Here is a 12,424-nt window from a genome sequence, read left to right as displayed (position 1 = left end):
TGTGTGTGTGTGTGTGTGTGTGTGTGTGTGTGTGTGTGTGTGTGTGTGTAATTTATACAAATACACGTGTGTGTGTGTGTGTGTGTATATATATATATATATATAGTTTGTATAAATACACGTGTGTTAGACATCTTCAACTTTCCCCTCTGCCTCAAATCAGAAGGATCTCATGTATCTAAAAACTAGCTGAAGCGCAGAAAATTGAATAATTGTCTGTCTGTAAAATACTTAATAAAACATGTATTATTAATAGATTTATCAAGGGGTGGTATGGTTTTAGTCATTCTCCAAAAAAATTAAGCTAAAAGGTACTTTGGTGCTTATGGATGTGATTGTCATAGACAGACTTTCATGTTTCTTTTTAAAATATTCTTCTTGAAAACACATTGCCAGTATAACCTTTCCAGGCAGAGGTGTATAACATGTACATCTGACTAGACCTTTTTCAAAGATGTAGATTCCCCAAAGATTTTGGGCAAATATCTGCTGCTGTGTAGAAACAGAGGCTTAATTGCGGGAACAGTAGTCTGAGAATTGTATATGTTGTCTTTCCTTTGTATTCTTGAGCCCATACCCCTCACTTCATTAATTTATTAGCACATTCACACATTCATTTTTCAGGTATTTACTGAGCATCTATTAAATGCCAGGTGGAACTACAAAGGTAGATATGGCTTAGGCCTCTGCCTCAGGGAACTCCTATTCTAGGAGTAAAAGTAGGCGTGTTATGAAATAAATGCAAATGCAGTGTGAAATGCTTGAACACAGGTATCTGCAACAGAGCTCAAAAGGGAGACCTACAAATGATGGCCTTTCCTCCTGAAACATCCCTCAGCATTTCCATTTCTCTCTTTCTGCCCCTCTTCTCTGTTTTCATGTACCTTTGACTTAGACTTTATCTAACTTAGTGTTTCATCAAACTTTGACTTGTATTACCATTTAAACTTCCTTGTACTTACATACAACCCCTGGTAAGATCTGTGGTGCCAGAATTCAGTTTAACCCGTAGTGTCCATTTGCTGGTTCTGCGTGCCAGTGCTCGGATCACCGTCTGGGGCGTTTGTTTTGTCATATGAGCAGATAACTTACTGTCTGTCTGCCTCAGCTCCTCCGCTGGTTAATGGTGAAGGGAAAAGCTACCCTGATCCTTCTTTCCATTTTTTTGGTAAAGATCAATTTGTGTTGCCTCTGGAGGTTTTTAGGGGAAATGGAAATCAATGGCTTAGCATGTTTTTTATGAACTGCATACAGAAATTCATTGATTTACCACAGTGAACATACCTTGATATGAACCATTGAGATTGCACACATTTGGGAATGATTTAAGGGCCTTGTGGAACTATTAGGACTGCTGGCCCAAAGTAAGTAGTACAAACAGATCCCTAGGTAATGATGGCTGTTTATGATGTCTGACTTACCAAGATCAGGTATGTAAAACTGCCTCATGAAAAACCCCTAGTGACTCTCATTATTTTATTACTCTGTTTATGACAAATGGAACTTAGAATACATTTTGTATTTCCTGTGTGCACAGTACATAAAATTTCTTAATTTTTTTGTTTTTCAAATCTGTATAGCAGCTTTATTGGGAAAGCAGCCATATGCCATATAGTCTACCCATTTAAAGTTTAACCTCTTGAGTAACTGCCAGACTGCTTTGCAAAGCTGCTGCACCATTTCAGTTTTTTGGGAGAAGTTAAGAGGAAGCACTCTTGACTTTCACATATAGACTGGAAACATTTTACAAAACGGTTTTATGAGTTTGGCGCCCCATGGCATAGCTTCTGTTCTCTTTTCTCTGCAGTTTTCAACTGTGAATGCAGAACGTTTAAAGAAGACATACGGCAAGTTTTGTGGGCAACATAACCAGTCTGTAAACTACTTCAAAGACCTTTATACCAAGGATAAGCGTTTTCAGGCCTTTGTAAAGGTATTGATAGGAAACATGAAAATCCCCATCGTCGTCAACAGCACTGTGTGCCTGTCGGCTTTTACTAGAGAGGCTTTTTCATGTGATTCCTGATGTCTGTGTACTCTCTTGCAGAAGAAGATGAGCAGTTCAGTTGTAAGGAGGCTTGGAATTCCAGAGTGCATATTGCTTGTAACTCAGCGGATTACCAAGTACCCGGTTTTATTCCAAAGAATATTACAGTGTACCAAAGGTGAGTTTCCCTTTCTAGCTCAGTCTTGTATGGCAATGGACTGTTTCCTCTGTGGCCAGTAGCACTGGAGGCCCCATGGAAGAGTTATTTCATGCTGTAGTAGGTCTAAAAGAGACCTTGTGTTTTATCTAGAAAATAATTTTCTTGAATGAAAATTTGGACTGTTATGTTACCAGACTTAGGGTAGATGATAGCAAGAGGAAAAGGGACCCCATTGATTCCATCTGAAGTTCAGTGACCTGAACACTCTTCCCTTATCACTAGGCTGGGAGATAATTTCCACCAGTTCTTCCCAGAAGCACTAGAATTGCTGCTGTTTTTTGCTTAATCAGTAATTACTGGTTTCTCTCTCTCAGCTAATTCTGTTCTAAGCAGTTATATTGAAGATTACAAGGCAGTACATTAAAGATTAAGTAAAACAAAGATATAAATAAAAACTTGGTTGCTCTTCCTGCTACTACTCTCCTCCTAGAAGTCTTTAGTTCCTTTATTTTTAGAACACAGCATATGATTGCATATTATTTATATGATTGAAAACTTCTGACATCTTTTAGAATCAAACTTATGACAGCAAGAGGGTTAGGCACATGACTTCTGCCATGCTGGCTCCCCTCTGATCGTATAACCACAAAGGGAAAAGATGATGTGGAGTGAGAAGTCAAGATTCCCACCCTCTGCCTTGGTCCAAAAGAGCCATAAAAAACAGAATTATTCTTTCCTTTCAAGACGATGAAGTGGAGCAGGAAGATCTAGCACAGTCCTTGAGCCTGGTGAAGGAGGTGATTGGAGCTGTAGACAGTAAAGTGGCAAGTTATGAAAAGAAAGTGCGTCTCAATGAGATTTATACAAAGACAGATAGTAAGTCGATCATGAGGATGAAGAGTGGACAGATGTTTGCCAAGGAAGATTTGAAACGGAAGAAGCTCGTACGTGATGGGAGTGTGTTTCTGAAGAGCACAGCAGGAAGGTTAAAAGGTACGGCTTGGCTCTTTTGTCTCAGTGTGTGCCCAGGTACAACAGGCAAAATCCAAGTGTTTTTGTTGGAAATTCACTACCAGATTTTTTGCTAGAGAGCCCATCTCCAGATACCGCCCAAGAGCAACAAGCATTTAATTCTTCATAGTCTTACATCAAAAATGTTTTGTGATGGCTTACAAAATCATAGAAAATATAGTAAGATGACAAAGAAATGATAGAGTCAGGGAAAATGGAAAATAAGATTTAAAAAAAAAAGGAAAGGATAAGATCGGTGCACATATACAAGCGGTCAAGGAAGGTGTATTCCCCTGCAAGAGATGGACAGCCAGGTTGGAATTGGGGTCTGTGGCAAAACTCACTAGGAGGGAGACACAGTCCATGACAGTTGCACAGGATCTGTGAGTTCAAAACACATCACTTGTTCACAAGAGATGTTAGAGGAATTTGCAGCTCCTGACACCTTACAGAAGGGTAAGTTTAACGCATATCAGTTAGATTTATTCTTATACTTTATGATGGTCTTATATCTTTAAACCAAAAGGAATCATAAAAGATGCCTATTTGCCATTTAGTTTTAATTTTTACTTTTCAAATGGTCAGCTTTATCAAGTTAGTGAAGTTATGAGACTTGTTTTCTAGTTTATCTTTGCATTGGATTTTTTTTGTTTGTTTTCATCAAACCGATACTCCACGGGCCTATATGTTACACCAATAGCCTTGAGTTATACCCACCCCTTCGCCCTGGCCTCAGGAAGCTGAGGATGTAGAAGCAGGCTGGCGTGGCGCTGTCAGCCTTCCTGGTGTAGAAAAGGTGGAGGAAATGTGTGCTGCTTTCGTTTCTGAGGTGTAAGTGATGATGTAGGTAACCGCTGTCAGCGATACCCGTGCTTAGAACAAGTAGTAAAGAAGTTCCAGGAGATCAGCTGGTTCCAACAATGAATAAAGCAGGACAGCCTGCTTAGAAGTTGGAATCAAAATGAAGAGCCTTGGAAAGAGGTACCTGCTCCACAGTGGCAAGTGCTGGAATGGAGGAGAAAGCAAGAGGAATAGCAGTAGGGACAAGTCTTGAAGGATGATAAGGAGGGTACTTGGTACATAAGGAGAAAGTGTTCCCCACAGTAAGGAAGAAAAAGTAGAAGCACAGAGTGGAAAGGATGTGGCACGTCCAGGGAAGAGTGGATGCCCGGGACTCACAGGGAGCTGAGTGGATGATGGGGAGTGATGGGAAATCAGCCCGAAGAATGGGGAGGGGCAAGGTTGTGATGAGGTGCATTCGCCAGACTGAGGCCTTAACAGTTGATACTATTGATGAGGGAACCGGGGCATAGAATGGGTTCAAAAAGAAGAATAACAAGCAGGAAAAGGAAAAGTGAGTTGGTTTTTCAGTATAATGACTAGGGGCAGTTCAGAGTCCAGAGAGACTGGTGACAGATAAATCAGGAGGTGATGCAGTGCTTTGGGAAGAGCTCATCTGGGCCTGCATGCACAGAAGGCATGAAAAAGAAGGGCAGAAAAGATTGAGAGAAAGATGCCTCCTTTCCTGCCACCAACTGGCTGTGTATTTCATGGTTCTGTGATGAACTGGGCTTCTTCCCTCCAGTCCTAATGTTCTGTGATATTCTGAGAGCCCTAGATCTCTTTGAGACTTGTAAGCAGGCTGGCAGAAATACCTGCCCTTTCTTGTAAGGGCCTGAATTTCCTAAAGCTGCTGCTGCCTGGAGCCAGCACTTTATTCTTTCCTTTGCCTAGCAATTTATTTTTTCCCAAAATAAAAACTAATAGATTCCAGCTGCTGGAATAAAGTTGTGTTCACGCCAGTGGCAGAATGACAGATTTCTGGCCTTGAATGTCTCCAGTAGAGATAGGAGTTGGTGTTTAGTCATTTTCACCTCCAAGTGAACTCATGCCAAGAACAGCCAGTACTATGTTGGGTACTCTCTGAAAGAGGTGGGATTGTTTTTCTTTGATCCACTGACACTGATCATATAAACTTAAAGATTCAATGAAGTTAAAAAATTGTGTCTTGCTTTTTTTTTTTTTTTATTTGGAGGGGGAGAGGGTGCAAGCATCTGAATTATTTTTAAAAGTAAGCTTAGAAACAAAAAACCTTTTTCATAACTGATGGCAGTACACAGAAAATTACAGCTTAGCCTGAAAAATTAGACCTCTCTAGGAATCAGATGTCCTTCCTTCTGTTTTCTTGATAGCTTTGCAATGAATTCCACAGAAAAGGGATTCCAGTTGTGGCAGAGGTTAAAGAAAAGGTGAGGAGTGGACTGCATAAATGAGTTCCATCCTTTCCCAGAGATTTGTCGGCTTCACTTTCCACAGTGACGATGTTACATAGGGGCCAGCCTGCTAGCTCGAGGTAGATCCACTGCAGAGATGTCAAACCATCCTTAAGAGAAAAGGGGAAAATGTTACTTCCTACTCCTAGAGGATTAGTCAGAGCAAGAGTTTAAGTTGACTATAGCATATGGGAGCTGAGGAAAGAGCCCTATATTCACATGTGTCTGTATGACTGGAATGCATCCGTGTGGCCACTCTTGGTCTTTTGCGAGTGTGGAAGACGTCTTTTCATTAGACTTATATATTGCTACACTTTATCTTTGGGCAGCGTTGCTGTCTCCTGCCTCACACCTTTCCGATTACTGTAATCAACAGTTGAAAAATACTGCAACCTGAGGATTTTATGGAGTATGCTGCTATCTGTTGCTATTTAACATCTGTAGAAGTCCAGCTTTTCAGCTTTATTCTTAAAAGTATTTTAGTCTTAAAATCTTGGCCTGTGGTGTATTTCTAGGACTGAGAACTTAAACTTTTCCAAAACAAGGCTTTGGTGATAAATCTCATTTTAAAATGCCTCTAAAAATCTGGTGACCAGATCTAATTCCTGGAGAACTGTGAAACTGTTGCTTTGGAGTATTGTGGTCTCAGATCAGAGTTTGCCCTTTTGGGGGTGTGTGTGTTGCTGAAACACCCGTCAATAAAAACCCTTCTGACTGTGGGTTACTATCAGGCAGTCATCGTTCTATCTTCCCTTCTCCCATTTCCGTTTTCCAGAGGTTCAAGCAGTTCTCCTCACTGACATTTTAGTTTTCCTTCAAGAAAAAGACCAGAAGTACATCTTTGCATCGTTGGTAAGCTGAATTGTTATTTTTGTAATAGTATTCTCAGCAGTGAGGTTAGTTTTGGAATGTAAGCACTATATTATTGCTCTCCCTGCACCCCCCCTTAAAATTAAATGGATCAGGACAAATTCCTCTGAGTAATTTCCCACATGTCCTCACAATTTTCTGGCATCCCATTCTCCCCAAAAAGTATTACTCTGTTTCACCACAGTCTTTTTTAGTGTCTTGGACGTCTGACTATCTGACCTATGAAGAGAGCTGTCACTGGAGTATTTCTCACATTTGAGCCCATAAATGGTGCTAATGTATGATACTGCTGACTGAATTCTTTGGGGAACCTGGAAAGATTCATCATGTAGAAAACATGACTGGAACTTTTAGAGCCATAAATTACTATTTCCCTTTTGAAAATCTTTTTTTGTTAAAAATCTGAATGAAATAAGGAGGTATTTCTTTTTATCCTAAAGCTGCCATTATTTTTCAGACTGTGTGCTTATATTATAATAGCATCTGGTCTTACCTTAGATTGAAGTTGTCCTTAAGAGTTAGAATATTGTATATGTATCTCATATTTGCCCTCTTCCCTTTTTCCAGGACCAGAAGTCAACAGTGATCTCTTTAAAGAAGCTGATTGTGAGAGAAGTGGCACACGAGGAGAAAGGTTTATTCCTGATCAGCATGGGGATGAAAGATCCAGAGATGGTGGAAGTCCATGCCAGCTCCAAAGAGGAACGAAACAGCTGGATTCAGATCATTCAAGACACAATCAACACGCTGTAAGTTAACCGCCAGGCCCCACCCTTCCCAGCCTCCTGACGTCTCTGTGTGATTTCATAATAGGCTGGAGTGTGACCAGAGTAAGTGACATCATAGGAACTTTTTGTTCTGTCTTGTTTGGGTTGTTTTAGGAACAGAGATGAAGATGAAGGAATTCCTAGTGAGAATGAGGAAGAAAAGAAAATGCTGGACACCAAAGCCCGAGAATTAAAAGGTGAGGCACTGGGAGTAGTTGGAGACTCTTGTCTGGAATGTCTGCAGTTGCTGAAGAGTGCTGGTGGATTTTAGAGGTACGGGCTTGCCCTCAGTTCGAAAGCCGCCCCAGCAGCCACGTGAAAGCAGAGAAATGAATAGCTGTTTAACAAAAGAGAAGCAAAGTCCAGGCTCACATGGGTCCTGGTAAAGAATGGCTCTAAGGGTGTGTCCAATACCTGATCAAGAGAATATTGATTCTCTTGACTAAGGATCAGTGTTCTTGAACCTCATGACATTATCTGTACTTTGTCATAGGAGAATTTGCCAGAATTTATAGTCACATCTAAGATTAAAACAAGGAAAGAAAGGCATTTGGGGAAAAGGATTCTCTCGTTAATCTGATTTAATCCTCCTGCCAGTCCCTAGCGTTATCACTTACCCACATATTCACAAGTGAGTTGCGAGGTGAAGTTTTGGGAGAAGGGTACTTATTGATCTATGTTTGATCCCTGTTTATTGAGCACTAATTGTTTTATGTAGTCTTGTCAGTATCCCTACAATACAGGCATTCTAATCCCCATTGTGCAGATGAGACCCATAAAGGACAAGCAACCCAGGGTTACCTGTGTAGTTAGTGGCTAAGCCAAGATTCTGTTCCCTGTCTTAGCGAAGCCTGGTGTTCTTTGCCAGTGGCTTATCAAATGTTTCAAAGTAAAGACTGCTGAGGGTAGAAAGAAGGCTTAGAGTTAGATAAATGTAAGCACCTAAGGAGTTTGGTTAGGCCTTAAGTCATATAAATGGTAGCATTCTATCTCACTGAAGGAGAAGAAGTTAAAAATATGGACAGATTGAGTCCAGAGTCAGAGTTACAGCAAATGTGTTGGCCCATGATGAGGATGACGAGTATAAAAGCCTTCCTGCTTTAAGTAGCTGGCCAGGCATACTGCTAGGTACACAGAGGCAAAGGTGCCTTAAAACGACCCTTTGTCCTTGAGAAGCTCACACTCTAGCAAGGGAGACATACATGAGTGATGGGCCACAAAATGGTTTATTAGACCACAGACAACATTCAGCATGTGTGGGATCTGCTCATCCTGCCTCCAGTAAGTCTTACAGGGAAGCCGTTGCATGAGCTACATCTGAAAAAAGCGATCTCAGCCCACAAGAGTAGTTATGTGCAAAGGTGAAAAAGGACTTGACGTGTCTGCCAAGGAATGACAGGTTTGGTATGTCTGGAGGGTCAGGGCTGAGGGATGGGAGCTTAAGCTGGGAAAGCACCAGGTACTAAAAGGCAACAAGGAAATGATGTAACTTTTAAAAAAATGATTTCTTTAACATGCTGAAGCCAGTTAGGAGAGTTGCTAGAGGGAATGGGAAGTCACTGGAAGTAGAAAGACCGTTTGGAAGACTCTTAGGCTAGGCCAAGTGACAGTGAGCTGGAGAGGGAACAGATGTAAGGTCACTAAAATCTGGTCCTTTGGGGCCGACTGTGGTGGCTCACACCTGCAATCCTAGCACTTCGGGAGGCTGAGGCCGGTGGATCACCTGAGGTCAGGAGTTGAAGACCAGTATAGCCAACATGGTGAAACCCCATCTCTACTAAAATACAAAAATTAGCCGAGTATGATGGTGGGTGCCTGTAATCACAGCTACTTGGGAGGCTGAGACGGGAGAATCGCTTGAGGTTTCAGTGAGCCAAGATCGCACCGCTGCACTGCAGCCTGGGCGGCTGAGCAAGACTCCGTCTCAAAAAGTAAAATAAAATAAAAATCTGGTCAGTTTGATGATGGGCCAGAGCAAGGAGACAGAATCTCTCATAGGTTTCCAAATCAGGTGACCTAGAAGATGAAGAGTCGTTGACTGGGAAGAGACTCCACACTAAAGGGTGGAGGTGTGGTAGGCTGGAGAAAAGATTGGTTTTCACATGCTGGGAACAAGGCATCTCGATGGAGGTGGCCACTTGGGCCCCATGGTCTACTGCTAAGAAAGAGGGGAGGATTTTTTATGGATTTTTTGTGTATTATCAGCATATAGAAGATAATTGAAGCCATGGGGATTAATGAGATCAAGAGGAAAATGGGTAAGGTAAAGAAGACAGCTCAGGCCAGGCACGGTGGTTCACACCTGTAATCCAACCACTTTGGGAGGCCGAGGTGGGCAGATCACCTGAAATTGGGAGTTTGAGACCAGCCTGGCCACCATGGAGAAACCTTACCTCTACTAAAAATGCCAAATTAGCTGGGTGTAGTGGCACGCGTCTATAATCCCAGCTACTTGGGAGGGTGAGGCAGGCGAATTGCTTGAACCAGGGTGGTGGAGGTTGGTGATGAGTCGAGATCACGCCATTGCACTCTAGCCTGGGCAACAAGAGCAAAACTCCATCTCAAGGAAAAAAAAAAAAAAATTTAAGACAGCTCAGGATGGAGCTGAGACAGGAGCCCAGATAAGAGTTTCTGTTGCAGATGCCAGATCTGTAAAGCGCCCTGAGAAAGAATGGTAGGAAGAGAACTGGTGTCTTAAAAGTGAAAGAGGGAAACATTTTTTAAAGGAAGAAGTAATCATCAATGCTGGGAAAAAAACGAACTAAAAGATCTCATTGGATTCAGTCATGAAGTTGAGCTGGGAAAGAACAGTTGCAGAACGGGCAGAAGCTAGAGAGTAGCGGGCTGAGAAGCAAACGGGACAAGGGAGAGGAAGCAAAGTGCAGACTTGTGTCACAATTTCCACGGTTCGCCAAAAAGATCCAGAATGGTTTCCAGATAGAAATTACAGAACAGAAACAATATTGCTGTCATGGTGGAAAAGAAAGGGCAGTGGGTCGGGAGGGTGTCCTATCTTGTCCCTTTCTGTAAGTTACCACAAGGTGGTGCTCGTGTCTTACTCGTCTTGTAATAGGAAACCAGTCAAATCACAGATCATTTTCTCCATCCCGCAGAACAACTTCAACAGAAGGACCAACAAATCCTCCTCTTGTTGGAGGAGAAGGAGATGATTTTCCGGGACATGGCTGAGTGCAGCACTCCATTGCCAGAGGATTGCTCCCCGACGCACAGCCCTAGAGTTCTCTTCCGCTCCAACACAGAAGAGGCTCTCAAAGGAGGACCTTTAATGAAAAGTGCAATAAATGAAGGTAATTAATATTCAATATTGCCCTCTCGTCATCTCCTCCCAGAGTGGTTTTCACACTAATATTACCTGCCAGTTTTTACTTTTTTACTTTAAAATAAAGCACAAATGCAGAAAATTTCCCATACCAAGTATTTCACTGTAGTAAATTATTATCAGGTGAATATCTTTTTAACCACTACCCACATCAAGAAATTAAATGTGCCCATACACCCTGAAGCCCCTCCCTCCATGTGCCCTGTCCCATCACAGGTCCCTCTCTCCAAAATGAGCAGTTATTCTAACTTTTTAAAAGTAATCGTTTATATTTCTTTTTTTTTTTTTTTTTTTTTGAGACAGGATCTTGCTGCTCTTTTGCCCAGTCTGGAATACAGTGGTGTGATTTTGGCTCACTGCAGCCTCCACCTCCTGAGTTCAAGTGGTTCTCTTGCCTTAGCCTCCCAAGCAGCTGGGACTACAGGTGTGCACCACCACACCCAGCTAATTTGTGTATTTTTTATAGAGATGGGGTTTCATCATGTTGGCCAGGCTGGTCTCCAACTCCAGACCTCAAGTGATCCACCCACCTCAGCCTCCCAAAGTGCTGGGATTATAGACATGAGCCACTGCACCCAGCCTGCTTATGTTTTTTTATATGCATCTTAAAATTCTGTGTGTGTGTGTGTGTGTGTGTGTGTGTGTGTGTGTGTGTGTATGTTGGGAGTTTCACTCTTGTTGTCCAGGCTGGAGTGCAGTGGTACAATGTCAGCTCACTGTAACCTGCACCTCCCAGGTTTAAGCCGTTCTCCTGCCTCAGCCTCCCAAGTAGCTGGGATTACAGGCACCTGCTACCTTACTCGGCTAATTTTTTGTATTTTTAGTAGAAACAGCGTTTCACTATGTTGGCCAGGCTGGTCTTGAACTCCTGATCTGCCTGCCTTGACCTCCCAAAGTGCTGGATTACAGGTGTGAGCCACAGCTCCCAGCTACCCAAAGGATTTTTTTTCTAAGTATAAGTAGTTTTAAAGAATATTCCTTGGTTTTTGTTACCCTAGGTTGATGCACTCAGGTTCACAGTGTTCTGTTTTCATAGGTGGTTACAAATTTTTCAGATTTCAGGAAGTTATTCTTGAATTACAATTTGTAGTATTTTCCCTGTTGCCTTTGCTTTGGTTTTCTTCAAGAACTCCATTTATCCTTATGTTGGACCTAGTCTGTCTTCAGTATTTGTGACTTTCTTTTAATACTTTTGATCTCTTCGCCTTTTTAATGTTTAAGTGGTCTTCCTTTCACCTGCTTTTTTTCTTAAGTCCTTTGCTGCTGGGTTAAATTGCTCTTATATTCTTGTTTAGTTTTCATTTCTATAATGATGTGTTTTTCTTTTGAGTGTAGTTTTGCCATTTCATTTCTGTGTTTTCTAATTCTGACTTAAGTTCTTTCATGTCTTTTGTCCTTTTCTTAATGTGTTTTGCTCACTTATTTTATGGACATATTTTTCTGATGTGCTTTTATTATCTGTAGAGAAGTTAGACACTGTGTTCTGTCCATGATCACTCCCTGTTCTTAACTTTATATGGGATTTGACTTCAGTATTTTCTATTTCTCATTTTTATGTGAAATTAGTGTCTTAAGTTTATAGGTTCAGATAGCTTTTCTCACACCATAGGACTCGTCTATCATGTTTGTGTGGTTTTTCTTTTTTAATATGGCTTGTCTTAATCAGATTTCCTGCTGTTGGTCCCATCCCTTGTTGCAGCTGGCCCTTCTTCATCTCTTTTCTTTTCTCCCGCTCAACTTTTCTTTCTTTCTCTCCACTTTGTTCTTTCTGTGAGCCACACCCTAGAAAAGAACCCTAGTGGGCCAGAGTCGAGATGCAAATTCTTAGGCTACTCTAGCCCCTTGAACTTACTTCATATTGGCAAAGGCAAAAACCCTGACTTTTTACTTGCTGTTCTGAAATCAGTTCATCCTACTTTTCAGGGAATATCTTCTGACTGCTTTGGATATGATTCCGGAAGCCATGCCACTGCTAGTAAATTACTCTGCCTTCCCTGTACACTTTGAAACTTCCTA

The 12,424-nt window shown here is 41.7% G+C and overlaps 1 protein-coding gene across 15 annotated transcripts in view; it reads left to right on the top strand.

Moving 5' to 3' along the window:
* The window catches only part of AKAP13 (A-kinase anchoring protein 13), a 346,439-nt gene that overhangs the window by 318,664 nt on the left and 15,351 nt on the right, over positions 1–12,424 (top strand). For all 15 annotated transcript variants that reach the window (XM_032262391.1, XM_032262389.1, XM_032262388.1 and 12 more), the window contains 7 exons: positions 1,808–1,933; positions 2,048–2,165; positions 2,892–3,140; positions 6,207–6,283; positions 6,869–7,050; positions 7,183–7,265; positions 10,182–10,376. In XM_032262391.1, the coding sequence (XP_032118282.1) occupies positions 1,808–1,933; positions 2,048–2,165; positions 2,892–3,140; positions 6,207–6,283; positions 6,869–7,050; positions 7,183–7,265; positions 10,182–10,376 (1,030 nt within the window). The remainder of the gene's footprint in view (positions 1–1,807; positions 1,934–2,047; positions 2,166–2,891; positions 3,141–6,206; positions 6,284–6,868; positions 7,051–7,182; positions 7,266–10,181; positions 10,377–12,424) is intronic.

This window comes from Sapajus apella, unplaced genomic scaffold, assembly GCF_009761245.1.
Source record: "Sapajus apella isolate SASKATOON/1434 unplaced genomic scaffold, GSC_monkey_1.0 scaffold129, whole genome shotgun sequence".
In the NCBI taxonomy this organism is placed as follows: domain Eukaryota; kingdom Metazoa; phylum Chordata; class Mammalia; order Primates; family Cebidae; genus Sapajus; species Sapajus apella.
The sequence above is the reverse complement of the archived record's forward strand: the minus strand, read 5'-3'. Positions and strand labels throughout refer to the sequence as shown.